Raw genomic sequence first — 27128 nt, 5'->3', positions numbered from 1 at the left:
AGTCAATGTACAATATAAGTAGCAAGCGAACGGACGAGGTCTTTGTGAGTGTGACAAAGGGGACTTTACTTGTGTATAATTTCATCATCACGATTAACGACTTGGTAGAAGGGAGAAGGTGTGATGCATATAGTGTGTCTAGTATCGTGCAGTCTACATCGTCTTTCTTACTTCACTGACGCCCTCTCCTGCTCTGCTTCACAGATGCCAATATAATAATATCCGAGGTTATCTCACTTTACACACCATGACAGCATCTTTACCCATTGTCTCAGTATGTAGATTGATCAATTCTGGCAAACTCTCTTCCTCTCCCTGCCCGTCAGTCCAGCTCACAACGGTATCAGTCCACTTTCCATTGCTCTTCAAATCCTTTAACTAATCAACCCGTCGGTCCACCACTTCACGATCTGGACGAGAGGAAATACCAGTTCAATGAGTGACATATGTAATACTTACAAGAGGGACAACACCTATACCATTTCCAATGAACGTAGGTGCAACAGTCACCACCACTTTATTCACCAAAGAAGATCCATCTTGACGTCGAGCATGTAAGAAAGAAGATAGGACTCTGGATCCACCTTCTATCATCACTGAACTCAAACCGAGTTGCGTCATTATAGAGGGTAATGATTGTGGTGGAATACGTCCTATTTGAATCAGTCAACGATATCATCTAACTTGATCTCCTCTCTTTCTTTATCTCTCTAGCTAAACTCCTCTTGCTTCTTTTTCTACCTTAAGCTCTCTTGGTATACTACTTCTTCTAATATCCGCGGAAAATGCGTATGGTTGAGCAAAAGGACAAACCTCACCATCAACAAGAGAAACGGCTATGACCCTAGCACCATTTTCCTCCGCGGAAGAAATACGTTCTTTCGATACTTCTTCCCCGCACAGAATCCAAGGTTGGCATACGGACCCAGGAGGACGAAGCGATCGAGAATTCCATTCTTTTTGAAGTTTCGCCGTTGAAGGAAAACGTAGTTTGGGGTCTAAGATAAGAGGTTGAGGTGGGAGAAGGGTGGGTGAAGGAGGAAGTAAATTGACTTAAGGGTTAGTGAGGGTGTTCCTCATTTTTCATACCGTCTCAACATCAGATTTATATCAACTTATTCTCTCTCTGTCAAGATTGGACGGAAAATTCTTCATAGTCGTTTTCTGATTATCCTCATCTTCCAACGTCACCTTTTGTCGACTGTTTGAGAGCTTTGATACCGAGAAAATTGATGAGAAATGAGATGTGACCGATATCATGAGGATGAGGAATGAACATGGTATAAAGGAGAATGTTTTAGTTATCCTTGGGAGAAAGGACTTTGACCCACTCTGTAATCTCGGATCATCAAGTAAAACTGTACCGATTCCGACTAATATAGATTGATGCATTGATCTCATCCTATTTTATCAGCTCTTTCCATTCCTTCTTTTTCCATCCTGTCCATCTCCCAGCCCCATAACACCATGTACCCACACCCCGACACCGCTCATGAAGTCAAGGTATCACTTCAATGTCTACTTCTGATTCAGTCGTATACATTATGATGAGAAGATCTGTCTCGACATCAAAACGAATATGAAAAAACATGAGATTTTTGACAATGAGAATGAGATTGAGAACAAGGTTGATGTGAATGGGAGTAAGTCCGACCCTCACCAATGAGTCATCAACATACTTTCTTCACCAGATAATATCACTCTTTTCCCTCTTTCACCCGCTATCCTAAAATCGAGAGATTGAGCCCATGTGAGGGTGATATGGGGGTTAGAGGGAGAAGGATCGGTTCGATCTGGAAGATTGAGGTGTGAAAGGAATTCAGGTGGGGTGAGTTGATTTGACATTTCTTCTCTTTTCCAGCAGAGTTTCAGGCTGACAGGCAGGAATTTATCGGAGGGAAAATGAATGTTTTGGAAGTGAATGAGGAGTTTTCGATGCTCAGAAAATTGTCAATTTGCAACAACCTGAGCGGAGAGAGAAGTGTAGAGGAGGCTCAAAGCTGAAATTTGGCTGATCGAGAGGTGGGGTAAAAAGGTGGGGGGAGGTAAGACATAAAGTGGGGGGGAAGGGTTAGGATTTTAACAAAGAGCTCCGCTACATTGACCAACAATTTGAACAAGTGGATATCATAAGCTTACTCAACAAGTATACAAAAGTATAGGCTACACACAATCTTTCACTCGCCTAATAAAACTCCTTCTCTTACCAGCTCCTCCCAACTCAACTCCTTACCACTACCCACTTTCTCTTCCTCCCTTCGAACTTCCACATCCCCTCCGACTTGCCCCCGGACTTCCCCATTAATCCTCTGTCTCGCCTTCTCCCTCTCCATCAACCCCCTAGTTCTCTCCTCTCCCACAGGTTCCACCACCGGACAATTCCTACCCGAACCATTCCCCACCTGAAGATTCTTCATATCCGCCAAAACACCCTGTCCATCTCCAGCATACTTCCCCACTTTACTCGACGGGGAGGTTCTTTGGTTACCGCATTGAATCACTTCGTTAACAGTGAGATTTTCCGCAGACGGAGAAGAAGTCTTCTTGTTGAATTCAGTCGTTACAGGGTAGACACTTGGAGATAAATCAGATTTCAACCCAACGTGAATCAGAGGTAGAACTTCCGTCGCTGCTCCTGGCCATGCGATAGTCAAAACTCGAAATAAAACATTTTGTATTACCGCAGGATGACTACCGTCAAAACGGAGTCTGACGGCGAGTTCTTTGTTGTGATATGAGGAAAGAGAAGGACATTCACGTCGGACCATACGCATGACGTCCTGTGTGTAAGAATTCTGTTATAATCATTCCATTTGTCTCTCGCCTCTCCTTTTAACCAACAAGAGGGGCATCCCAAAAGGATGATCTTCCAGATACAGTGGTAAGAAGGAGACATACTATGAATATAGACGATTGTGTAGGGGTCGCCGGTCTGTCGTTGCCGCGTGAAGACAGCGTGTAAGGGAGACCGATGGGGCGAAGAAAGAAGAGCAGGCCCTTAAGGGGGGGGGGAAGGCGTAAGGACAGGTAGAGACAACCCACAAGTATGTTATCATGTATCGGACCGATAAAAGCTTCAGCTTTATTATCCGGTAAATACCTAGCTAGCTTCTTCACTTCCACCGCCACTTTCACCTTCTCACCTTCCTCCGTAATCGGTTTCTTCTTAGGCGAAGTTGTATCAGCGGGGTTCTGGATCGATGGATTTTGCTTGGGGACAGGGGAAGGGTCGGAGTTGGTGATTGGTTCGAGAGAAGGCTGTAAAGGACTCGAGGCAAGAAGAGGAGAATCACATTCCATTTCGCTCAACGTAGGACTTGGAGGTTGCATCCTGTTCGATTAGTATGACCAGTGAGCGATTGGAACGGTCAGATGTTAGGTGAGTTCGAGGCTTATAGATGAGCAGATCAGTTGGAAGGTAACACGAAAGATGATGGGTCTATCCAGAGAGAAGTTATGTGGATAGGAAGAAGAAAGAAATGTGGACAAGAGGTGGTTCCAAGTGGAGATCATAGAAGGCGATTGAAAGGATCTTCTCTCCATTCATTTTTCCTTCGTCACATTTTGAAAGTAACTCAACTTCCTTTACTGGTTTCCCCTACCCTAGTCGATCCCTGGATACCTCAACCGAACATGCGACGCATCATGACAAGCGCGTTCGTGATTCAAAACCCCTTTCATCATATCGACATCACCTTTCTTACCATGTTCCGTATAATTTCCCAAATATCTCCTTTTCCATCCAGTGGAACACCCCACCATGTCTCAAATCCCATCCTTTTTTCCTTCTCCAATTCAAGCACCTGTAGTCGTACGATCAGCCAAAAACCCAAGATGGCAACCAAAACAGCAAAGACGATCCCCAAGATCGGCAATCGGTCTGAAGGTCGTTTGGACGGAACCCAGAGATCTATTCGACGCAACCTGTCATTTGGCCCACCATAGGTTGGATACACATCGTGCCACCATACCCAAAGACGCTGTCGTTCCCAGTCGAAGAGACATCGTCCTCCAGACGAAAGTTGATACGCCGTTGAATCTTGTTGATACACTCGACGAGGAAGAAAGATCTCGGTTACTTCGGAAATGAGTGGAGAGGAACTGGGGGTGAGACAGAGGGGAGAGCGGAACCGATAGGTATAAGAGGAGGTAAGAGAGTCGTATGACTGAGAATGGGGCGTGCCAGAGGTCACTATCGCGTATGGACGCTGGTCTTTAACATCCTTCCATATTCACACTCAGATGTAAAGCAACAGACGACTCACGACGATAACGTCCAGTAATCGCCCACCGAGATCCAGACTATCCTTTTCGCCTTTCTCAAGAGCAAGCTGACGATTATGGTCCGAGTACCATGAAAAGTTCTCCGCGTTCCACTTGACCGTCAGTCACCAAATGTGAACAAAAGATGGACTCACATCGTCCCCCGCATCATCCCGATTGGCCGGGTTGTACGTCCACAGACTGTGGTATGAGCTCCGATGCAGAGATTGAAACGTTTACATACTTGTATCCGACCATATTCTCCTCAAAAGCACAGATAATGGCATCCATCATGCGAGCTTGCCATTTCCAGTTTCCAGTTTTGAATGCCACCGCATGGCTGAGCGTCAGCATTTGGCTTTCATTTGCGTGTACTTGGCTCAATAAGCCTCATTAAGAGGTAGGAGAGATGGGGACAGCGGTTAGGACTCACTTGAGATCCATAGGGACGCCAGATTCACCGAACACGATAGGTACTTCGCCGAGGGATTTACGTGCGGCATTGACCAGATTAGAGATCTGTAGCTTATAGTTCTTTTTGGCTCCGTTACGACCATAATATAGAGCATTGAGGATGAACATTCCCTACAATTCAGCTGTTGCTTCACATTCAGTGGATCTCACTGAACTTCTGCATGGAAGAATTGTGAGGTTGAGTTAGCACTCACCTTGGACAACCCCTGCACGTTCACTGTGAAGCTTCTAAACTTCTTCTTGAAGAGTGCGTCCAGGTCATACCTATATCCTCAGCTAGGATCCCCTTTCTCGTCTTCTCCAGCTGACAGCAATCACGAGCCGACAAGAAAGATCAAGTACGCAGAAGAACTTACCAATGCGGCGCAAATACCATATTCCTTGGTCTACTATCATCCGGCCATTCTGGACAGAGCTCATTGGGTAACGCTTCTACCATCCTCGCCTTCTTCGGACCTCGACCGGCCATAACCTCATCGAACCTCTTGACGAAAGGAAAGTAGAAATCTCTGTGCCATTCCACTTTTCGGCCATTCCTGTCTTTAGAGAAGTAGTCACCTTGCATCGACATTCCTCTTTTCTTTTCTTCACTCCACCTCCATACACCTTCTGTCTCCCATGGACATTGACCCTTCGACGGGCCGTCTGTACGCCAGGTTGAGATTCCATCAGGGTTTGCGATGATAGTGCCGCCGGGGATAGTGGGCCAGGGGAAGGAGCGACGCCAGATCGTGATCTGAGTTGGGTGACCAGCACCCAGAGAAAAGGATTCTAAAGGAGAGGGAAATTGACCGAGATGGAGATCTGTGTTGTAATTCTGGAATCAGTCCTCTTTTCTTGACATGTAAAGAATTGATGAGACTCACCCATTCATTGAGGTTGTCCAAACCGATGTAGCCGGGATTAGGCTCATTGATAAGCTACAGCATCAGTACGTTCATCGTCCAGAGACTAAAAGGAAAGAGGGGACGAACCTCTACACCGATGACATTGTCGATATCTGCGACGACAGAAGCTAATCGATCTACTGCGTCGAAGAAGTGATCTTGAAGATACTGCTGGACGTTGATCGACCGCCCTTCATGTTCTACCCTTAAGGAAGGTGCGAAAGTCTCTCCACCCCAAAAGAGAGTACTACAACATCAGCTTCTGCATGCTCACGTCAAATGTGACATACTTCATGGTGGCCGCAGCGAGCTTTTGATAGCCTGTTTCGTCAGTTCCATAATATACGACTATCACCAAAGCTAACCCGTGGGCCATAGTCCTCTTTCGCCTTCTAACTTTCCGTGTCGGATACCATCTAAGTAAGCTGCTCCAGTCTGCACGAGCTTTTCTCCGTTATCTGATAAATCAAATCCAGCAGCTTCTAGGGTCCATCCAGGAGCACCGGACTATCGATCAGCGGCTGATGTTGGTCGTGACGATACTTACGCCACCGCAGTATCTTGACCAGACGTCTTGATGAATAGCCTTCAATCAGCTGCACGACGACAATTAGGGTGAAAGACGTACGACATATGCGAACAGCCCATGAGACCGCATGCTCTTCAGTAGATTGGAAAGGTATGAGAGGTATTCTTCGTCGTAAATGCCCCTGTCTGTCAGTGGAGGGGAAGGTCACCGACAGCGGGCACAGGAGATGAAAGGGGGTTGTGGGGACGATGAAAGTAGGGAAGGCTAGGTCTCAAACTCACGGTCCAGCATGTTCGATAGCATCCCAAGTCACAGTGATCCTCACTTGGAGATCAGCTTTCTCATCCACTGTATCCGCTCAACCAGTACAACTGACGAAAAGTCAAACCCCAGTTCTTGAGTCTACGCCAATGTTCATCCGCCTCTTCTAGCGGAAAAGGTCTATTAACATAGCTGACTTCGTAGGATTTGTCGATAGGTGAGATGGGGTGGTTTGGTCTGATTTGTCAGTTTGACTTTCCATTGACCGATTATCAGTTCAGTAGCAACTAATGATGATACCTACTAATTGGTTTCAATGGTAAAGAAAGAAGAGAGACAGGAGTTTTGTGATTGTTATGGCGAGTATGGAATACAGACGTACACTTTACTAGAAGCTGAAACGTTGACACCACGTAGTCCGATCACTCGTCCGTGTTCATCGACAATATGGCTATCATGGATTTGTAGACCAAAAGGAGAGAAGGGAGTGAAAGTAGGAGGTTCGTCCACAGCCTTTGAGGTCATGATTCTTCACCAAATGCTCTAGCTTTCTCTGCCTGGATCTGACCAGATGCAGAGTCGTGCGGGATGTGAAGAGCCGGCAGCAGAGAAGGAGAGGAGAACACTGAGGGTGGAATGGATGAGTAGCGAGGGAAGGAATTACAATTGACGATTGACGAGCGACATGGGGGGAACGGATCGTTTTTCGCTTATGACGCAACCGATCAGGCTTGGGTTGGGGACCGAGACCCAACATAACTCCAATAAATATATGCAATGATAAGAATGGCCTTGAGACTTTGTACAGACGTCCTACTTTTTCCCCGACCGATACTTACACACCTGCCCCGCCCAATTCAAAGAGAGCTTTTGAGACAAATCTCATCCTTCCATCTGATCACCCTTCTTCCACCTCTCCACACACTTCATTCCTCTTCCATCTCCATTCTTTCCCTCTCCAAATCCCTCACAGGCAGAGGATCTTGTCCCCGGACCCTTTTGAAAGCATATCGACAGACCAACAATCCATTCGTCAGACCAGTTCCCATCCAGGCTTTTTCGACAGTGTACAACCCATCGTACCTATACCCTTCCGTGGGTGCGTAAGGGGATTGTAATTTGAAACCTCTGATAACTCTGACAGGTTTCTTCGTCTCTGCCGAACGCTAAAGGTTAGCTTTATTCGATATCCAACACCGGAAGATGAATGCACAACACCGAGAGATGGATGCAGACGTGATATGAGAGAGGACAAACCTTGAGAGCGGCGTTGAGTGAATTTTCAAATGTCTGATCCGACGTCTGAGGAGCTGTACGTAGATTCTTCGGATTTTGTTTGGTTCCTTTCAAATCACGACCACCAGAACCGGTGTAAGTGAAGGCTTCGCCAAGGTCCACACTGATGCGTTAGCGGTAACTTGGGGGATTGGGGATGAAACTGACTCGTCTGGGTATCCTCCGCTGAGGGCGACGGAGTATGCACCGACTGTTGCATTACCGGAGATACCTGCGACGGTTGGACTGTTGTTAGTGCTGTTCGACGTGAAGGAAGGCATGCAGAGGTGTCCTGACTGTGCAAGATGTCATGTAGAGCGCAAGGGTGTGTGTAAAGGACGAGAGTAGGAGCTTGGCGAAAGTCTCGGTTGAGACGACTCACGCATGCACGGCATCGGTTGAAGCTTCCATTCTGTCGATCAGCAACAACTCCGACCAGGGTTTTGAACATTGTGATGCTTATACAGGGCAAACGAGTGCGGAGAAACAGAAACTTTGGAGCTCACCTACTGGCCCACCATCGACCAACTTCCACTCCAGAAATATGACCGAAAGTTTTCCTACCTGTCAGCCCAACAAGAGTTTATCATTGATGTGACTTACGGATTCTGTGTTCTCACTCCCATCCGTTTCGCGTTCCTCTGTCTCCCATCCATCCCATCGTCACTTTCCCCGCCAGCCGCATCACTATCACTTTCATATTTATAGGTTCGTTTCCACGCAGGAGGAGAATTTTCCCTTGCATAATTCAACACCCTTCCTTGATTCCTAGCACTCCGACGAAGACCATTATCGCTGACAGAATCATTGTCAGCATTTTGGCTGACATAAGATCTACGTCGATTTTGTTTCTCTTCCGAGGGTTCAAGAGTACGTCTTCGAGCGTTAAGATTCGCTTTCTTCCTCAATGATGTGTTAGGTTTAGAAGGGATGAGTTTGGTTGGTGTTGATAATCCAAGAGATAAAAGTAAAGCTTGGTTGTCTCTATGATATCAGCTTCGACCTTTATACAACTCCTTAGAAGTCTCGTACAGATGGATAGAGAGGATGACCTGACTGGGTACTGACCTGATATTCTGTAAACGTTGCTGTTCATAATCTAACTCTTGTAAATCTGCAGTCATCTTTGTTAGTTTCAATCTTGTCCAAAGCAATCCGACCCGAGGGGTATATATATAAGTATGTGTGTGGTTGACAATGAAGAGCGCGTCGCAATACGGCTGATGAAAAGCTGCTTTTGTGTGCATTTCAAGGGGCCGACGTACAAGGGTGAGGGGAGAAACAGCATGGCAGCAGCAAGAGGGAGGGAGTACGTAGACGTTTAGCTACTAGGCTACTCTCGGTAATGAGGGTGCAGAGTACGACGCGTTTGATTTATTTCTTCATCTTGTTTGACGATCACATGACCCTCGGATATGACCGGATAGCCGCTCAGACCGCCATGACCGCCACGCCGAGACTTTTGTACCTGTACCTTAAGCTGTGATCCAGTCAACCCCCGACACACGCAACCAAATTTTGACCACCATTTCGCTTTCTCGCTCATCTTTTTGTCCTCTTTCTCACCATCAGATTTTAATGCCCCACACCATCACACCATTGTCCAATGAAAGTGAACCACGTTTCTCCCGAGCTTCCCCGGTTCATTCCGTCAGAGGAGGAAGAGATGAAATGATCCAGCCGGTGAAAGGCTCCACATACAACACCCAGTCCAAAGACGCCAACAAAAAGCAGAGATAGACCGGCTAGCCAATGTCGGAATGACTCCTAACCCTAAGGTATGTCTTTTGTCTCTGATCCTCTGTTACAATACACATCTCCTCCTCCACATGTACATATCCGTATTGTGGCTGTCCCTCTTACCGTCATCATTTGTCTCTTGTTCTACATCAGATCAAAGAGGATGAGGACATACATGGTCATGTAGTCGGAACCCGATTCTCGCATTTTGCTCCTCACCGACACAGGCACGTGAAGGAAACACATTCTGACATACAGTTCATATACCCACCCAATCCTCATCATCCATCGCGTAGTCCCTCCCCTATCCCCGACCCGCTTTCATCACTCAGTCTGGCGTCTGATGCAATCCCCTTCCGCCAGCTGGGTCGGACACAGGTGATCGTGTCGTCGAAATAGGTGTGTGTAGTGGACTATATCCCTCTCTTCAGCCTAGATGGAGAGAGGACCGATGTAACGAGCGAACGGGTAAGTCCAACTTCATCCGATTTATCGGTGAGGAAGGAAATATCTGGTACCACAAGCTGGTGTCGACCGTACCACACTTGATCCCTGGCCGTTCTTCGCCCCATCAAACGATGGGAGAAGAGAGTTGTGCGACTGTGGATCATGTGAAAGTGTTATGCGACTTTGTCAAAAAACACAGGATCGATACCGCATCGGTCGGTCTTCTCTGTTGGTCGAGGACGAAGTGGTGGTTGTCTTCCCGGGAACCACTGGATCATTCATCATTTTCTCTGCAGACGTATCGTGGGAGAACTGGTTGTCTATCTTCGGATTATGGGGTTCTGTGGCGTATGGTCTGAATGGTACAGAGGGGATATGGATGAGCTGTCAAGCAAATAAAGAAAATTCCTCTTCGTGAACTGTATCGCTTCCCTCTGGAATATCTCAGGACCCGTGGACAGTTACGAGGTTCCGAACTAGCTTCGGAATACAGGAAACGAAATCTATTTTCCAAAATATCCCAAATCGACTACGATCCCTCTCCACCTCTTCTCATCCCGTCAAGACGGGTGAGCGTCTTATACCTACCTCTACACTCTAGACTATCTCGCCGTTTGTTCATCCCGTGGAGACCTTTCCTATTCACATCCTCTCACCTCTCCGATGATCATAGGGTTCCATCTCTGGGTGAATCGGAAGAGATCCATCATAGCTCAAAGACCGTCTTCCTATTCGATCAACCCCAACATGTCCAAGCGCACAGGTCCCTTCTTTGACTTCAACCTCACGGAAGAAGTCCGAGGAGGGAAATGAGAAAAAGAGGATTCCCTTATCTCTTGACACCGTCACGGCGAAGAGCTTTTGCTAGAGCCATGTAGCTCGGGACTTCACACCGGGTGTTCGAGGGATAGAGCGTGAATCTCTCTTTGACTCATGGTCGTCTTCTTTCTCTACACCTTCTACTCATCGGTAAAGGGGGTAGATAGGGGAGGGGTGTACTGTGCGCTGTTGGGTCAGTTAGGATAAGAGAAGACGCGAGGGTAGATGTATAATTGAGAGACACGGGAGGTTTACCGGATGATGAAGGGTTGGGGGAGATAAGTCTGGAGGATGTATGTGGGCTGACGGAGGTGGATGGTGTAGTTCGATTGACTCTAGGTTCATTAAAAGAGGTTGGGAAGGCAGATAGGACGGGCGGGGGAGGGTTGAAAAACTCGGAGATCCCGTTCGGCCACGAATATATGATTTCACTCTTCCAGCTCTCTCTTCACGGTCAAGGATGGCATGGTCTGTATTATGTACGGATGGAACGGCACGAGTGTGTAGCTTTCGAATGCTGACGGATACCAGTTGCAATTGCATGATGTGTATGTCTATGATGTACAACAGATGTCCTGAAAGAGTCACTCTCGGCACAATATGATGAGCGAGAGAGGGGCGAGATATGGTCATGAATTGTTCCCTAAAGACCGGAAGAATTCGTTGTAAGCATGTTCGATGTCAAACAGCATCTGGGTGTCAGTGACATGCACCTCATACTCGTGGGTGCCAAAACAAACATAGCCCTTAACGCGCGGACGCGTCTTTGTAAGGGTTGCGTGTCTCTTGATGGGTATCAGTAGATGACAGGAGATCGAAGTGGATGAACAAAGGTAAGCCTGCTGGAAGTGTCTGGACTACGGGCGGAAAAGGTTGACGGATGAGAAGTGATAGTAAAGAGGAATAGTTGAGGGGGAAGGACGATACCTACCTGACGGGATTGCTCTTCTGTGATTTCGTCCGAAGCTTTGAGAGCGTTAAGAGTTATCAACCTGTGGGTTAGTTCCGAACCGCATCAGGTGAAGAACCGAGAAGAGATGAAAAGTAAGACGGGCATAGAGGCAGACCATATTAGATGACGGAGTGGATGATTGGGCAGATTCAAGTGCTATAAAGATCACATGAAAAAGAACAAAGATACATGAGGGTTGAAAAACATGAATACGAATGAGAAAATCCAACGTACCAATGTAAGATTTTGGCTCGACCTTCCCATTCTTGACTCCCTTTGAACCTCGAATATCCACTCATGAGTTCTGTCAAAAATGGGTGAAGTTGATCTTTCGCTCGAAGGTTGAGTTTTAAAGCATCCATGAATGTTATGAAAGACTGTTGTTTATTACTTGTCACCACCCTCCCTTTAAAACAACATCACGCATATCCCTAGGAATGAAAAGAGGCTCTTTCTTTCGCAACGACCATCGTCGATAGGAATAGATCGAAGAAAAATTAAAAAGGTGATTGGGCAATATGGAAAGGTAAATACTCCGATTTGTAGAGGAGAAAGCGAACAAGCGAGAGACTAAAGAAGAAACAGAGAAAGAAGGAAGATTGAGATACGTATAACTCACCTGAGTAGTCTCCGCAACCCATTTCCCCATCTCCGCACCACCTTCACTAGCTTCTGTACTATGTTCAACAGTCGCCGGTACACCCACGGTCAATCTATGTAAAGCGGCAGGATGATCCATATGATAACGTTTCATGAAATTTTCTATATCACCAATATCATCTCCGACTAATTTGATGAGAGATTTATATTGTGCTAAGAGTTTTATACATGCTGGTGCGTATCTGTATCGATCAGTATCACAATTGCAGTCTCCCCGTACGTCTTTCCAGATATTATTCCACACCTACAGGTTGGTACACTTCTCTTCAATCCACAATAACCTCGTCGACGTGATGGATATTCTTCCATATTTGCTCTAAATCACTCTCCAAGTTTTCAAAAAAACTGGAGTGTTGTATATGGTATAAATCTCAAACACATGATGAGGAAGAGTAAGAGGAAGGAAAGAGAAGAGAATAGACAAACTTGACTCACTCTTTCCCAGATACACTATCTCTCACATACGCCCTCTCCAGGTATTCTAAACTAACAATGATACTGAATAACGTAGCTAGATTCTCGACTTTTTCTCTCTCTGCGTTGGTCGTATATAATCTTACTTCTTGATCCAAGTTCATAGCACTCGACTCGGTGCGGACTTGATCTAGTGAAGCACTTCAAGTGACTTACTTATCTTACACCAGTTGCAAGGCATCTGGCTTCTCACAATCTCACCATCACAGACGGAGTAGCGGTGATGTCCGCCTTTTGGGGTGACAAAATTACCGCTTTCGTACAAAATACAAAGACTCAGACGCGAGTTTGAAACGGCACTGCTTGACTGACTGCTTCACCGCCCCAACCAAACGGATACTCTTTGATAAATTATCTGATCTCACCACTCCACTTCTAAAAAGAAGAACCTTTCGAGTTTCATCTGTATCTCTAGGCATACGATAAGAGGAGCAATCGGAGTGTCAAGATGGAGGTAGCTCAACATATCAATAACATTCAAAATTACGCTCGGTCATTGAAAGATACCAGGTTGTCCAGTCTCAAACACCCAGCAGAGTTTTTCGACTATCAAAGGGTTAGGGTCTACGTCCACAATGACCATGAATAATGAGCTGATGAAGAAAGGTTTCAAGACCGAAAGATCAGTCAGAATTGATGAAACGATGGGGATACAATTTGTGAGTTCCATCGTTTCTTTCTTCCTTCTCTGATCCGTACTTCCACGTGTCACCCATTCCACTATCCCCTTCCATCTCTTCATCCGCTCTTTGCAAGTCAGACTTCGTTAGATATGCTGTATGAGATGAAGATGACCCAATGCGGTCGGATTGAGAGAGCTTAGGAGCGAGATTGATAACGTGGTCGATAATGGCTAATCAGTCTAGACGATACTTTTCCGCAAATTACGCAGTTTGTGTTGCCCTATTAGGTGCTTATGCACTCATCTCCAACCCTCTTTTATTGCTCGCATTGGGATTCTTGATCGGAGGGTTTGTTGCTATTTCACGATATGGTTAGTCTACCTTCTCACCTCCTCTGTCCAAAGCTCACTTTCCACCTGGTTTCAAGATCCGACTGATATTCCCACATCCACATTTCACAAGTAAGATCAAGTGAGACACTACAAGGGTTCCTTGGTGAACGTCATATCCTCCCGTTCTACCGCCTTCCAAACAAATGCTACAGAAAAGCTATCAACTGTCTCTGACCCAAGCTAATCCACAGCAACCGAACCTATCGAAATATCCGGTAAAGTCATCACCCCACAAAACCTCTACATGGGTCTTTTCATCATCGGTCTCCCTCTTCTTTGGTTCGCCGCCCCTATCTCGACCTTCTTCTGGCTCGTAGGAAGTTCAGGTTGTATAGTAGGTGCTCATGCGGCTTTGATGGAACCTGGGGTTGAAAGTGAGTATGAAGGTTTAGAAACTGTCTAGGGGAGGAAAGCGGGTTGCTTTTCTCGGAGTAGTTTGGATACAATAATAGTCTTGCTTTTTCCATACTTGGTTTCTTTAGACATTGTGCATTATATGACGTAGATGGCTCTCAGTCCCTCGCTCTCTTGACCAACTTTGACACTCACATGAGGGTGGTCATATGTAGGATTTGGGTCTACTGTAGCAGATTTGGACCTGACAAAGGAAGAACATTCAGCATCTGTCACTGGTCGTTTCATTTTATCTTGAAACCTCTCACATTAGACATCTGACTCAATCATCTTCTTGGCTCTTGGGGTACTTTCTGAGTCAACGATACACAGAAGTTTAACACCTTCAACATCTGCACTGGGTCATGTCAAGCAATGAACCGCAAATAACTGAACGAACAACCTTGTTGTCCACCCCAGGTCCTTCTTACCAGACCGCACAACCAGATGTTGAATCACCATCATCCTCTGCTCCGATTCATACGGCTCCCATCTACTTAGACACTCTGGCCAATGATCTCCTACATCAGCTTCGTCAAAACTCATCGTCCACTTCCTCCACAAAGTCCAGTACCGAGGTCTTGAATACTTTACAAAACCTATCGATACATCGTCATGCAGAATTGGCCGTGCTCCTTTACGCCGTCCACATCCTGCGGAAAACAGCAACACGTCCAGGTCGTCGAAGGAGTGGTGGGAATACCAATACAAAGAGCCTCATCACTGCACTAGGAGACGCCGTGGTGGAGATTCTTGATATGGGAGGGAGTAGGGAGCAAGGGGAGGAGGAGGAATTTGACCGGATATTCTGGTCCAGGTGGGAGGTGCAGAAGCATGAGGATGTGACAAGAAGACGGGTGGACGGGGTTTCTGGTGAGTTCATGTTCTTCTGTGATAGATCTACCAAGTATATGATATCGCTGGTCATGCACCCTCCTACCTTGATCTTTACATATGTAGTGGCAGAAATGTCAAGCTGTCGACATGATTGGGAATTGTCAAAAGTTGATAAGTTGATATGAAAGAGATAATTTAAGCTGATGGGGTCAGTCATTGATTTACTCTTACCACCATACACCACTCATAGATCTCATATATGGACTCATACCTTACTACCTCATGTCTTACAATCAGCTTGGTATCAAGGTATTGTGACGCCCGTAACGTCCTCGTCAGGATGGTATAGTAGAATGGGTAGATTGGAAAGGAAGTTCACCCCTTGGTAAGTCTTCTCTCGCTCTCTCTTCTCTTCTTTTCACTTGGACAGTGTGCTGGTCCACTCAATACCTCAACGAACTGGTCTCAGAATTACCTCCGGATCAAGTCTCGAACCCCAGACGCGACCGTTCACTGGTAAAAGTTTCCGTGAAGGAAGTCACAGCTGCCCGATCACGATGGAAACCAGATAGATGGAAAAGAGATGCAAAAAGCTGATTATCAGCCGAACACACTTGCTTCATCTCCTTTCTTTCCTTGTATTATTGTCCCTCACAGTGATCGTTTCCCTCCGACCGGGGATGTTGAGTCCATACGACGATTCGCCTCAAAAACCCACAGGGTCCGAGGTGACATGGATCGTCTTTGCTTTAGGTTCATTCGTAACTGTAAGTTCTATCCTATGGTTGCGTCTCATATCCATCTTCCTACCCATGATCTACAGACCAGACTTTCGCTGCTCCCCTTCAATCCCTTTTAAAGACCTATCTCTATGAAAATAATTCAGCGACCATGTTCTGTGAGAATACAATGTAGCATGTAGCGGTGATCAGAGTTCAAGTTGACATTGTAGTCTCTTCAACAACCACCTTCACTCCTTACTCACTTTCTTCTTCTTCCCACCAACATATCCCTCTTTCTCTTTTTCTTCATCCCTTCTGTCTCTTACATCTCCCTCACCTTATCCATAATCTCTCTCACTCTTCACCTCATCCTTCCCCTACCTCCATCACTCCCATTCCTCTATCCTCAATTTCATCTCTTACCTCTCTCCGTCCTCCTTCTCCAAATCTTCACTCGTGGAATACGGTCGAGCGGGTTGATACTCCCACTTTGTCTTGTGACATTCATAATCTTTACATGGGCCATGAACGGTGATATATTTCGTGGTTTTTTTCTCCATCCCATATCTTCATTTCAACTTTTATCCCATTTCATCTTACCCTCTTTCTTCCCCGCTGTCCTTCTGTCTATATCCTCCCTGTTATCCTATGGCTCGTATCTCAATCCTCATGATTCACCTACACGACAAACAAAGGGGAAACTCGATTTCCGCCACATGCTCGTCGCGGATGAACGTGATATACGCACAAACGAAATACAAGAAGATGGAATAGCTCCTTTTCCCGCTCGAATGGCTTTATTCACAAGTTTCACATTACTCTCACTCCTCTCAATTATCTTGGCGGTAACACGTTCTATTCAATCTCCTTTTCCTCCATCACAACATTCGGATCACGACACAAGAGATTGGGTTGGGGAATACGGAGAAGATGTCGCTTGTTCCTCTTTGATCAAATGGGCAGAGACGATCCGAAATTATCTCATTTTCCCTTCATCCTCTTCACCCCCATCTCCCGCTTTTTTGGATCGTCTGCCAGAAAGGACTTCCACTTCTCATACCGACACAAACTCGAGTCAACAGACGAACACTTTGGAAGACGCAGAAAATGGGATCATGCTACACTCGGAAGTTAACACCGACCCCACCAAAGGGAATATCATGAATCCATTCAATCTGTTGGTTTTGCCTTTGGACATCATACATGTTGTGTTAAACATCATGGGGTTACTCCGTGTTGCTGAATATGTAGGACGGACGAGATGGTCAATTAGAATTATCATCATGGGACTTCCTTGTGCATTAATAATGATGATAGAGAAGATATTGGGTTTAGACGGTTTAAATCCATGATGTTGTACTATGTGTAATTTATTCAAGGAAGGACATGAATGACGAGAAGAGATATCTCTTCAGACGACGCCGATTTGATTAATCAGTCTCGTCATCTCTCTCTTGACCGAAACCACCGGGCATTCTACCTTCTTGATTCCTCTGTCGAGCCATCTGTTCTCCAAGTGCCGCCATCTAAAATAAGCTTCATCCAATTTCACGACCTTTTCACTCACATGTCCAACCACAGCATCCCTTGCTTCCTGTGGCATAGCCTGAAATTCTTCTCGTTCGGTGAAACGAGCGAACAATCCATCTAATGCAACTCTCCAATTGACCCCTTCTCGCATAGCGGCCTCTACCAACTCTGCCAACGCCGCTCCTAACGTATTCACCCGCGTCATGTTATCTTGCCCCTCCACTCCCCGTCCTCTCCTTCTAGCCACGATCCCATTGAAATATTCCGCGTTGTATATAGTCATGGCGGTGGAAGGAGGGAGAGGATCATAAGCGAGAATGGTCATTGACGTGATTTCAGGTGGTAAAAACCCAGCAAATGAGGTAGATTCAGAACATAAAACATGTCGACAAATGAATGTGGGAGTATTGGTCATTTGGTCCACTGGATCACGAGGGGATTGTAAGCAAGATAATGCGTTTGCACGGGATAGTAAAGCTTCAGCTCCATCGATGGTCTTTAGTGCCAAGGGAAGTTGAGTTTGAAGCCAAGATAAGTGGGAAGAATCTTTCCATAATGCCTCCGAACGAGACACGTAGATGTGGCTTAGAAGATGCAGGGGGTTAGAGGGATGAGGTTCGTAGCCTGCGTGAATGCTCAGTAGATCCTGACTTCGAGCTGAGGGGGGAAGGGAAATGGAGAGCTTGTCGAATAAAGGGATGATGACTTGAGGGAAGGTTTGCATGGCGAAACGTAGTGCTTCATCAGACTTCGTGTGATCCTGCAATTCAGCTTGCGCGTCGCGATCAAGAACAAGCTGAGAGAGGAGATGCGCTCCAATGAGACGTGACGGGAAGCAGAATTATGCTGAGTATGAGAAGACATGAAACATACCTCGTTCTTAGACATATTCTCTTGTTCTCGAAGTGCGAGAGCTTTGGCATATGCCATACCTGGATAAGCTTGGAAATTGCGGGCTGCCGCAATGTCCGTCCGCTCCGACATGGAAAACAGCCATTCCCGATTACCAGATTTGATGGCTAGAAAATCTAGCCAGAATGCCGCGCCGTGTGGATCACCCTGAAGTCAGCGTCATATCCATTTCGAGACGGACAAAACGAACGAATGGATCTAGAGAGAAGAGGAGTTTGGCGAAATTGAAAGCAGTAACCCAGCATCCCCGTCTTCCCAAGTATCTGTGATTCAGCGGGCTTCTTTCTATATGAACCGAGGTGAGAACTGACGAGATGATTCTATGAATGCCGGTGAAGAGCGCACGATTCTCCACTCTATCAAAGTCTAATCGAGAAGTACCTGTCGACACGCTGAAACCAGGGATTAAACAACGATCAAAGGCGTACAAAGCTCTTTCTGCATAGTCGGAGGCGGCACCAATATCTGCCACCGTAAGCACTAGTGATTTTGTGAAGAGGCAATTATGACTGACCCGACTGAAGACGATACACTTCACTCATTTGCAGCAATGTGTCCACGTGCCAAGGGTAGACTTGCAATAAGGCCATGAGCTGATTTGGATCTTCGTGTCAGCTTGGAGCTTGATGAGTAACGAGAGGCAGACCATGTGAGCTAACAGCACCAAGAAACTGTCTCTCTATCTCCCTCCATGCCCCAGAATGCTCAAACGTAAACCATTTCCCCCCGTCTTCTGGCTCCCCCCAGTCTCTCCGATCATAGAGATCGTTCACTTCGTCATCTGTCATCTCTCGCATTCCCAGTCCAGACAAAGAAGTAGCTGGAGGATACTGAGGTTTCGGTTTTGAAAGTGTGAACTTCAGCTTGGTGGAGACACTCGGTCCCCTGTGTTTGTTTCCAGTCGAAGCGGAGGAGGCGATAACCTTTGACCCAAAAAATCGCCGTAACTCTGCATCGGCGTCAAGATTTTTGGGATCGACCGAGAGAAGGTTTCGGAGGGCAATAGAGGAAGAAGAAGGTGTTTGATTAGATCTTTGCTGAAGTGTAGATGAAGAGGGTTCTCCGTATTTCTTGCTTATATCGGCAAGTGCACGATCAAGATCATCCATTTCCTCCTCTGGCGAAGACGTCTTAATAGCCCCTTTCTTCTTGCCACCTTTTCGAGGGATAGTTGAGGACGTTCCCGCTTTCTCAGGATCCTGTTCAGACACGAGTGCCGCAGGAGTTTTTTTCTTCTTGTTCTTCTTCTTCTTAACCTGTTGAATGAGCAAGGGCTAAACGGGAGATCGAGGGGAGGACAAACTTTTTTGGGACCGGTTACAGCCACTTCCGCATCATCTCCCTCCTCCTCTTCTTCTTCCTCTCCTTCGCCGCCAAGCCGTAGCTGGATAGAGTCAGTACAGATAAGTGAGAGATGAGAAGCTGCTCACGGCGGCGAAAGCGTTGGAAGGACCAGCTGCATCGTCCGCTACTTGTTCTTCCTCGGACTGGCCGTCAGATTGGGAAAGTTCCTCCTTCAGAATCTCTCTTTGGTGTGACTTGATAGCCGCGAGCTCTTCCAGCTCTCTCTGTTGTCTCTTGTTCAACCTCTTTGACATGACGAGTCAGTCTTGATAACGGATTCAGACGCCGATCGAAAGTGTAGCAATATCGTCACGTGATGCGGGCAAAAGTGCCACAGTCGGCTGTCTCGGGGTTTGGATCGGCGAAACTTGATCCCTTCTCTCTTCACTCGTCCTTGAATTGGGCAAAGTGACATTACTCAAAACCACATCTTCATCATGGCGGAACAAACTGAGAAGGCGTTCAGGAAGCAAAAGATCTTTCAGAATGCAAAGAGCAGAGGTACGTGACACTTTTATCAATGGAAAACATCAAGCTGATGCTGTACTTTCTTCATCACTCGAACCCATCTTCGCCCTCTCTACCTATTCGATATTCCATCGCTCCTGTCGACGTTTAACATCTTCACCTCTTCATCCGTTCCTACGGTGGACTCTGGTCAATCACACAGGTACTGCCCGTCTGCACGCTAAAACGAAGAGATGGTATAAGGATGTCGGTCTAGGCTTCAAAACCCCTCAAGGTCAGTCTGGCTCTTGATCTCTCGCGACTTGAGTGACATTACTCCGAATCATCCTTCATTTCTCATCAAACGTTCACTTCGAGTGTGAATCGCAGATTTTTATTCTAGAGGAATGACTCAATCTCGATAAAGAGTTTAAACGGACGACCGCTGACATAACTCAGAGGCCATCAACGGTACTTACATCGACAAAAAGTGCCCATTCACCGGAGAGGTCTCTATTCGAGGTCGTATTCTGACCGGCGTCGTCCACTCGACCAAAATGACCAACACCATTATCATCCGTCGTGAATACTTACACTTGTGAGTGGGACTTATTCTTCTCACCGGCATTCTCTTTCACTCTTGTCCCGTTAAGCACCATATGGTGAGAGGTTTATAGGCCGTGGCTGACTTTGCAGCGTTCCTAAATACCGTCGATACGAGAAGCGTCACAAGAACCTGGCCGCTCACTGCTCACCTGCCTTCCGTGTTGAACAAGGGGACACTGTCACCGTTGGTGAGTGATCCTTCCTTCCATGCTCTCCGTATTTCCGATGTTAGCACACTATTGACACGCTACAGGTCAATGTCGCCCTCTCTCCAAAACGGTCCGATTCAACGTTCTCCGTGTGAGCAAGAACCAGGCCGCCGCTAAGGCTTTCGGCAAGTTTTGAGCTCGGAGTATGATGAGGTCTCAAGGCTTGTAAGATGATGCATGGCATTCCAGCGCTCAGTGCATGTTTGGGATGTCCCGTCTTGATCGTGTGCATGTTGAGTATGCGGCTTGCTACTAGCTGCTCGCATGGTATCGTTGTGTTATGCTACAGTACTCTATGATCTATGATACGCCGCCAGCTGCTGGGCATTCTGATCGCAATCACCGAATGCCACCAGCTATCTCAATTCAATGCAGGATCATCACGACCTTTCCCATTCCACTCACGTTTCTCTGTCACTTACTCACCATGCCTCCTCGTACTACTCGCCCTCCCACCACAGAGTCTCTCCTTCCCCCTATCTTAGACTTGCTCACGTCGTCGCCTCCGAACCCGTATTCTGCTCATCAAAAAGCGCTCACCACCACCGCCCGTCTGGTCCACTCCGACCATGTCAACGTCGCTCTCGATATCCTCTTCGCCACGGCAAGAGAACTCCTCAAGCTTGGTGAAGCGGCCTCAGGAGTGGAATTGGGTGTACGTATGACGCAGATCATGACTGAGGGAGATGTTGCCGTTGATCAGAAGACTTTGGGTGAGGTTCACTCTGGCTTCTTTTGACCAACCAACCTTATAACGGCGCCTTGGGATTGAGTCCTCTTTCACGTCTGTCTTCCTCTGGCTATACGGCACTACCTCTGCATGTTTGACTCTTCTATAAGATCATACCATACAATTCGACATACGGAAAGCCCAGAAAACGCTCATGCTGGAAGATACCGACGGCAGCTGACCCACAGCATCTCTGACACAACTGCTGGCCCTCACACCTCCATCTGGACCATGGAGGAAGAAATTGGTAGATGCGGCTATCAGATGGACTCAGGTGAAGGGAACTTGTCCTACTGGTGACCCAGGATTACATCAATATGTCGGTGAGATGAATTATAAAGGTAAGTTCAACTTCGATTACATCTATCTACTCGCTCATACATGATTTGTGTTGTTCTAACCTACGTCTGATCCTCATCTTTCTATTGAGCCACTCACCGTCTTCTTTGTCGTCACTGTGATTTCTATCCACGTGGATAACTCTGTGTCATATGGAAATTTTGACGGACTGGTTTGAATGATGTTGACTAAGATAGACCGACTTTACACTCAAGCAGAACATCACTTGCTCGCTTCTGGCAAGAGAGATGCAGCTATCACCCTCGCTGAGATGATGTTCGATTGGTCAGTCATACTTGACTTGGGAGCTAGTTTGACTGACGATCAGGTGTGAGAAAGGTGTATTGGATCCGTCACCTTATGCTCTTAGGGGTACACTTCCGTCAGTCTTGTCTTCACTCTTACTCTCTCGCTCTCGCTCTTTCCACAAAGCAGCCTGCACCTTACGCACCTTTGCTTGTGCCCCTATATCGCCATCTTTCCTATTTGATGATCGATTGCTCTCGAGTGACTGAGACTGTGAGCTCAAATGCTGAATACTCAGGTTTCTCACTCATCGTCCTCCCTCCATCCTCCCAGCTCTCACATTCCTCACAACCTTCTTAAACCTCCTTTCCACCTCCTCAACATCTTCTAAAATCTTCATCACCAACCTTCCCTCTCACACCCTTTCCACGCCAGAAATCCATCTTACCACTTCCCCAACTCTCAACTTTCTCCAATTAGCTCTACTCACTGTCCAACGTGCCCCCGCTCCTGGCGTCTCCCCGGTCCAAGCGAGAGGTATGACAGGAGGTGTTGGACGTGAATGGGAATCACTAGTAGGACGATACAGACGTATCAGTGGACTTGATGGAGTGTTGAACCATCCTGAAGCGGTAGAGGTGATGGACAAGATTGGCCAAGAGGTATTTTTGATTCCTCCTAGAGGTGGATCGGGCGGGGGAGATTTGTTACAGAATCTTATGGGTAGTTTCTTTGGTTCTGGAGGGTCTATGTGATATGAGGGATTGATGTGAAGGGAAGATAGTTCACAGAAAGATGAGTTTTATGATATGTTGCGAGTGAAATGCCTCATTCAGTTAAGGTAGTAACTTAGCCGAAGACCGGAAAAGTTGAAATCGGGTCAGTACGATGCATTTTTCTCTTTTTTCTGTTCTGTTTGTCTTCTGACTCTGGGTCATGTTCATAAGAGATGAGCACTTATTCCGATCCATATGCTGTCAAGCTAACTTCCGGCGTTCTGATCACTTGGTAGGTACCCATTCTCATTCTCTGATCACCTTGCTCAACCCCTCTATCTCTCCACTATCTCCAGATCCCCAGATCTCCAGGGCTCAACACTTACCCCTTCCTCTTCGATGAAGTGTGTTCAACCTCTATAGGGCTAAGCTAATACATCAGTGACTCGGCAGCTAAACAAATATTATTACATATCGATTCTCAACGCGACGGACCGAGTAAATTCATTTTACGGGATAGTACGTTATTTCAATTCTTGACCTTTTTTTTTGAAGATCATCCTTACTATTTCCGGATTGTTGAACAGATCGTTTCTTCGTCCGATAAAGTCATTATTTGTGGAGTGATGATAGGAGATGAATATGACAAGAGCTGTTTGGAAAGTGGAGATGTTTGACAATACGTTCAGAGATTTGGAAGGGGAGGGCGGGCGGGGCGGTCAAGAATGATGGATAGAGAAGAAATGAGATGGAGTACTGATGAACCAGTCGATGAAACACACGTTTTGGTCAAGAAAGAACATATTGAAATTATGAAAGATCTTCTTCAAGTTGAAGTCAGTTTTCTCTCTTGACTTTCATCTTCATCATCTTACTGTTTTCTCCTCTTTCTCTCCCCTGTCCATCGACCAGTGAGATGGGCTCACATGTTTCAACACCTCTCTAATTTAATTGACCTTGGTCGAGGATCAATTCGTTGATATCTTCTTCCACGATCGATTTTTGTGATACTGTAGCTTTAGAACTGATGAACAGCTCGAGCAAAATACGTATATTCGAGATCCCAATATATGATCATGTAAGTTATATATATACAAGTTGTGACATTTGGCAAATCTCCCTCTGCAAACCGGTAGATTATGTATGAGAAGGTAATAAGGACAAGGATGAGCATATGCATACAGAGATTACTTCTACATTCGTAAGAATACGTCCAAGAACATTTGCAGTAAAAACAGATGGTTTGTATCAAGAATATACTCTTCTCTCATGCAGATCGGAATACACTCGGTAGTTGAAGTTCTGCAGAAATACCATTACTTTCCCTCGTCCCACTCGTTTCGTCCACAACGCTCATCTCGCTAGAATCTCGAAGTTCCCTGTCCGATTCGCTCGGAGCTGTTGTATAATCCGTTGTGGTACTTTCCGAAGTGGAAGAACCTTCCCTATATTCCAACTTTTTGTCAATTTCACCAGGATATAAATTCGATTTTTCGTGCTCGGATAAAGGAGAAGGAGTTCGGAATTTCAAAATGATCTTGCGTTGCTTATCTTCCCCCAAGTTTGTTTTATACGATGGAATGGATCTCAATCCTTCGGGAACAGATGACGAGGTGGGTAATGTCTTGGGTAAAGGTGGCACCGGTGGCGTTGGGGATGGAGGTTCTACCTTGAGCTCAGCCCCAGAGGGCAAAGGTGAATCGGGCAAAGGGGGTAGATTATCAAGATCAGGGATAGGGTTTCGTAATGGATGATGAGGTGTTTTCTTCGGTGATTGAGTACGTTTGCCAGCTGCTATAGGTGTAGGTGATGGACTACCGACACCCACACCTCTGGTCCGAGGTGTATGAGCAGGTGTTCCACCTCGTCCTCTACCCCGTCGTATGGCAGTCGGTGTTGAAGTGGTCGATTCGTCACCTCCATTGGCACGCCTGCCTCGGAGTGTCATTCTGGATGCTGGCTGAGGAGTGGTAGTGTTAGATGCCGGGGAAGGATCTGAACCTTCGAAAATTGAGAGAAGGGTGTGAGTTCGGAGTAGATGGGATGAGGAGGATAATTCAATTGGGAAAGGCGCAATTTTACCCGTTCTTTTCTTCTTTGTGGCCTTCTCAATCTTTACCGTCAGCCGTTGTGAAACACATGACGACAGGGGGTAACATGATAGAAATGGAAGATAGAGAGAAGACTGACACAAATGAGTTCTTCCTCTGTCCACCAACTTCGCAGTCCTTCCCGATCCAAAAGCCCGATAGCATGACCCATAGCCGCACTGGTCAGAGCTCGATCACTGTACCCTCCCTCAAGGACGGAAACGATTTTACCCTCGGTGAATTCGTTGGCGAATGATACGATATCACGAGTATATCGAGAGAAGAAGGAAACGGGAACACGACGGTCGTGTCGCTGCATCGTTTGATATTCATGTTCACAAGCATCAAATCCAGCACTGTCACATCAGAATCTGACTCACAACGACTCGGGCAAGTAAAATCTAAGACATTGTTGTGAGGCAAGGACTTGAGCAAGGAGACTTACCTAATGAAGACCAATGTCCGACTGGGCTCAGCTTGGGTATCTTGTAAATAATGTTTCGCCTTGTCTAGCAAAGCGAGATATTGGGGATATATCCGTTCGTAAAAGTCCTCCTCTGAAGTATATGGCTGAAGGTGGATATTCTCTCTGCGTCGTCAGCCGATGCGCCGCATCTCATGTAAAATCCCACATGAACTGCCCATGAGCCGCCAAACTGATTGAAGCATCCGAGATGAGGTCCAAGTCACCATCCTATCCTTAAGCATTGTGACATCATTTGTTTTGTCTGATAGCTCACCTCACAAGGATAACTATACTGCGACTCGTCAGAGACGGCTCAAGACAGAAACGAACACTGACGATATCATGAACAGAACCATAGAATCCCTTCCATCCTCTTCTCGTCTTGCCATCTCGACCCTTCAGTCCAGTCGGAGGTTTACCCGCCTTGACAGCCAAATCCTCAGCATGTGAGGCTGCATTGAGAGGCATGACCAGGGCCTGAGTACCATTGCCTGCCTTACTCAGCTACACCCCAGATGAGTCTGTCATCAGTAACCTCACCATGATGAAGGTCAAAGTCAATGATAACAGCTCGGTCAACATCGTGCTGAAGGTACGCTGGCCGTCAGCTCTACGGTGTCGATATTGGTGTCGACCTACCATGCATTGCGCCAGTGACAACATTGTTCACATAACAAAATCTGTTTCATCAACGGCGAACATATCTCGTATCGGGTACTCACCCTGACGGGGCATCTTCTCCACAGTGATGTCCTGGCGGTCTGATGGCGCAAAAAGCTTTGCAAAATTTGCCCGTCTGATCTCCCCCAGTGGTACCGCTCGAAGCTTCGCCTCGTGTTGGTGTCATGGGATCCGTCTTGACTTCGGCAGGCGGCCGAGCGCACACCATATCGACAGCTTGACAGATTGTTTGTACCGCTCCCTCGATAGCGAGGATACTTCCAGGACCGAGATACAAATCCCCTTGGTTCAGTCCTAAGCCTGAGGGTATCTCACACCCCGTATCCCGAATCTTCTCCACAGCCTCGGCAGCCCACTTGTGTAGCTCGCGGAGATACTTGGAAGTAGGTAATGATGCTGTTGAGATTGTTGCGGCTCCAAGACCGACGTACGGTAAAGAACCTTCCGTCGGAGTAGAGTGAGCGAGTTGCAAGGCTGGATGGTGAAGCAAGACTGAACCCGGATTGATCGGAGGAGCTGGCGGAGTCACGAGGCTCAAATATTGGGGACAAGGATCGAGATTGGTGGTTTGTATGGAAAGAGATGATAATAAGCTTGAGAGATCATCCGAGGTTGAACTTGAGCGAGGCATCGATGAGCTTGTTGGAGGCATGGTACCATCATTTTCTTCCAGACGAGCTATAGCTGCTGCCACTCCCAAGAGGACGGCACGAAGACGTTCTGGCCGTTCAAAGATGTGTGACGAGTTGGCATGACGTATATAACGATGTTGGAGACAAGCGGGCTGGATGAAGAGCCCTAAGGGCTGCGAGGTTAGGTCGGAGGTCATGATTGATGGGACATGGGGCGAAGGAGGGTTCAGCTGGTGGTGAGCCTCTCCGGGCGGGATGGCTGTTGACCGGAAAACAGCAGGAAAAGTTGGAGTGCAGATCTGACAGGGCAAGATATAGAACCAAGAGAGCTGTGCGTTATTGAGTGAGAGATATAAGGTGGGTGGATAGACGAAGAGATGATGTTGATGAGAAGTTGACGGACAAGTCAACTCAGTCGCGTCTTTGCCTTCC

The 27128-nt window shown here is 46.7% G+C and overlaps 10 protein-coding genes across 10 annotated transcripts; 4 read left to right on the top strand and 6 right to left on the bottom strand.

Moving 5' to 3' along the window:
• Positions 1-228: 228 nt before the first annotated feature.
• On the bottom strand, positions 229-1401 carry TREMEDRAFT_29592 (uncharacterized protein; the record flags this gene model as incomplete). Its single annotated transcript, XM_007003778.1, has 4 exons — positions 229-315; positions 472-653; positions 819-1052; positions 1332-1401. 4 exons carry the CDS (start codon positions 1399-1401, stop codon positions 229-231), a joined length of 573 nt encoding a protein of 190 aa, XP_007003840.1.
• A 2102-nt stretch (positions 1402-3503) lies between these two features.
• TREMEDRAFT_38611 (uncharacterized protein) lies at positions 3504-7046 on the bottom strand. The gene is made up of 16 exons (XM_007003876.1): positions 6797-7046; positions 6530-6651; positions 6435-6477; positions 6253-6334; positions 6172-6210; positions 5990-6131; positions 5915-5945; positions 5712-5871; positions 5604-5657; positions 5094-5554; positions 4932-5001; positions 4697-4848; positions 4508-4603; positions 4419-4464; positions 4266-4376; positions 3504-4208 (listed from the first exon to the last, which is right to left on the bottom strand). Exons 1-16 carry the CDS (start codon positions 6937-6939, stop codon positions 3681-3683), a joined length of 2280 nt encoding a protein of 759 aa, XP_007003938.1. The 5' UTR covers positions 6940-7046; the 3' UTR covers positions 3504-3680.
• A 294-nt stretch (positions 7047-7340) lies between these two features.
• TREMEDRAFT_30208 (uncharacterized protein) lies at positions 7341-8100 on the bottom strand (the record flags this gene model as incomplete). Its single annotated transcript, XM_007003842.1, has 4 exons — positions 7341-7580; positions 7672-7813; positions 7858-7935; positions 8072-8100. The coding sequence occupies 4 exons, from the start codon at positions 8098-8100 to the stop codon at positions 7341-7343; spliced, it is 489 nt and encodes a 162-aa protein (XP_007003904.1).
• A 3224-nt stretch (positions 8101-11324) lies between these two features.
• TREMEDRAFT_68381 (uncharacterized protein) lies at positions 11325-12985 on the bottom strand (the record flags this gene model as incomplete). Its single annotated transcript, XM_007004229.1, has 6 exons — positions 11325-11387; positions 11627-11687; positions 11882-12024; positions 12267-12489; positions 12743-12894; positions 12983-12985. 6 exons carry the CDS (start codon positions 12983-12985, stop codon positions 11325-11327), a joined length of 645 nt encoding a protein of 214 aa, XP_007004291.1.
• Positions 12986-13120: 135 nt separating this feature from the next.
• On the top strand, positions 13121-14299 carry TREMEDRAFT_71458 (uncharacterized protein). Its single transcript, XM_007004294.1, has 4 exons — positions 13121-13337; positions 13388-13440; positions 13648-13775; positions 13988-14299. The coding sequence occupies exons 1-4, from the start codon at positions 13230-13232 to the stop codon at positions 14197-14199; spliced, it is 501 nt and encodes a 166-aa protein (XP_007004356.1). The 5' UTR covers positions 13121-13229; the 3' UTR covers positions 14200-14299.
• Positions 14300-17075: 2776 nt separating this feature from the next.
• On the bottom strand, positions 17076-19788 carry TREMEDRAFT_38605 (uncharacterized protein; the record flags this gene model as incomplete). The annotated part of the gene is made up of 8 exons (XM_007003875.1): positions 17076-17274; positions 17316-18038; positions 18152-18337; positions 18381-18453; positions 18502-18655; positions 18705-18794; positions 18837-19422; positions 19621-19788. The coding sequence occupies 8 exons, from the start codon at positions 19786-19788 to the stop codon at positions 17179-17181; spliced, it is 2076 nt and encodes a 691-aa protein (XP_007003937.1). The 3' UTR covers positions 17076-17178.
• A 144-nt stretch (positions 19789-19932) lies between these two features.
• On the top strand, positions 19933-21098 carry TREMEDRAFT_38602 (uncharacterized protein). Its single transcript, XM_007003874.1, has 5 exons — positions 19933-20035; positions 20205-20276; positions 20441-20579; positions 20678-20775; positions 20841-21098. The coding sequence occupies exons 1-5, from the start codon at positions 19972-19974 to the stop codon at positions 20930-20932; spliced, it is 465 nt and encodes a 154-aa protein (XP_007003936.1). The 5' UTR covers positions 19933-19971; the 3' UTR covers positions 20933-21098.
• A 125-nt stretch (positions 21099-21223) lies between these two features.
• On the top strand, positions 21224-22932 carry TREMEDRAFT_38601 (uncharacterized protein; the record flags this gene model as incomplete). The annotated part of the gene is made up of 5 exons (XM_007003873.1): positions 21224-21509; positions 21715-21867; positions 22063-22150; positions 22194-22247; positions 22410-22932. 5 exons carry the CDS (start codon positions 21224-21226, stop codon positions 22864-22866), a joined length of 1038 nt encoding a protein of 345 aa, XP_007003935.1. The 3' UTR covers positions 22867-22932.
• A 128-nt stretch (positions 22933-23060) lies between these two features.
• TREMEDRAFT_29558 (uncharacterized protein) lies at positions 23061-23681 on the top strand (the record flags this gene model as incomplete). The annotated part of the gene is made up of 3 exons (XM_007003775.1): positions 23061-23119; positions 23270-23346; positions 23596-23681. 3 exons carry the CDS (start codon positions 23061-23063, stop codon positions 23679-23681), a joined length of 222 nt encoding a protein of 73 aa, XP_007003837.1.
• Positions 23682-23988: 307 nt separating this feature from the next.
• On the bottom strand, positions 23989-26893 carry TREMEDRAFT_73663 (uncharacterized protein; the record flags this gene model as incomplete). The annotated part of the gene is made up of 10 exons (XM_007004293.1): positions 23989-24940; positions 25018-25273; positions 25298-25318; positions 25363-25506; positions 25550-25611; positions 25658-25675; positions 25720-25874; positions 25924-25980; positions 26023-26063; positions 26106-26893. 10 exons carry the CDS (start codon positions 26891-26893, stop codon positions 24095-24097), a joined length of 2388 nt encoding a protein of 795 aa, XP_007004355.1. The 3' UTR covers positions 23989-24094.
• Between the last annotated feature and the right edge of the window lie 235 nt (positions 26894-27128).

This window comes from Tremella mesenterica, assembly GCF_000271645.1.
Source record: "Tremella mesenterica DSM 1558 unplaced genomic scaffold TREMEscaffold_4, whole genome shotgun sequence".
In the NCBI taxonomy this organism is placed as follows: Eukaryota; Fungi; Basidiomycota; class Tremellomycetes; order Tremellales; family Tremellaceae; genus Tremella; species Tremella mesenterica.
This window is presented reverse-complemented; position numbering and strand designations above follow the sequence as displayed.

What these genes read in the sequence shown, in the direction of transcription:
- TREMEDRAFT_38611 (XM_007003876.1), bottom strand. Translation starts at nt 6,939, where the DNA reads ATGACCTCAAAGGCTGTGGACGAACCTCCTACTTTCACTCCCTTCTCT. An exon ending in ACAATGTCATCGGTGTAGAG is followed by an intron (nt 5,658 to 5,711) that starts GTTCGTCCCCTC and finishes CTGATGCTGTAG; the next exon opens with CTTATCAATGAGCCTAATCC. An exon ending in GAGAATATGGTCGGATACAA is followed by an intron (nt 4,465 to 4,507) that starts GTATGTAAACGT and finishes CTCATACCACAG; the next exon opens with TCTGTGGACGTACAACCCGG.
- TREMEDRAFT_71458 (XM_007004294.1), top strand. Translation starts at nt 13,230, where the DNA reads ATGGAGGTAGCTCAACATATCAATAACATTCAAAATTACGCTCGGTCA. An exon ending in AGTTTTTCGACTATCAAAGG is followed by an intron (nt 13,338 to 13,387) that starts GTTAGGGTCTAC and finishes TGATGAAGAAAG; the next exon opens with GTTTCAAGACCGAAAGATCA. An exon ending in AAACGATGGGGATACAATTT is followed by an intron (nt 13,441 to 13,647) that starts GTGAGTTCCATC and finishes TAATCAGTCTAG; the next exon opens with ACGATACTTTTCCGCAAATT.
- TREMEDRAFT_38602 (XM_007003874.1), top strand. Translation starts at nt 19,972, where the DNA reads ATGGCGGAACAAACTGAGAAGGCGTTCAGGAAGCAAAAGATCTTTCAG. An exon ending in AGGCTTCAAAACCCCTCAAG is followed by an intron (nt 20,277 to 20,440) that starts GTCAGTCTGGCT and finishes GACATAACTCAG; the next exon opens with AGGCCATCAACGGTACTTAC. An exon ending in AGGGGACACTGTCACCGTTG is followed by an intron (nt 20,776 to 20,840) that starts GTGAGTGATCCT and finishes GACACGCTACAG; the next exon opens with GTCAATGTCGCCCTCTCTCC.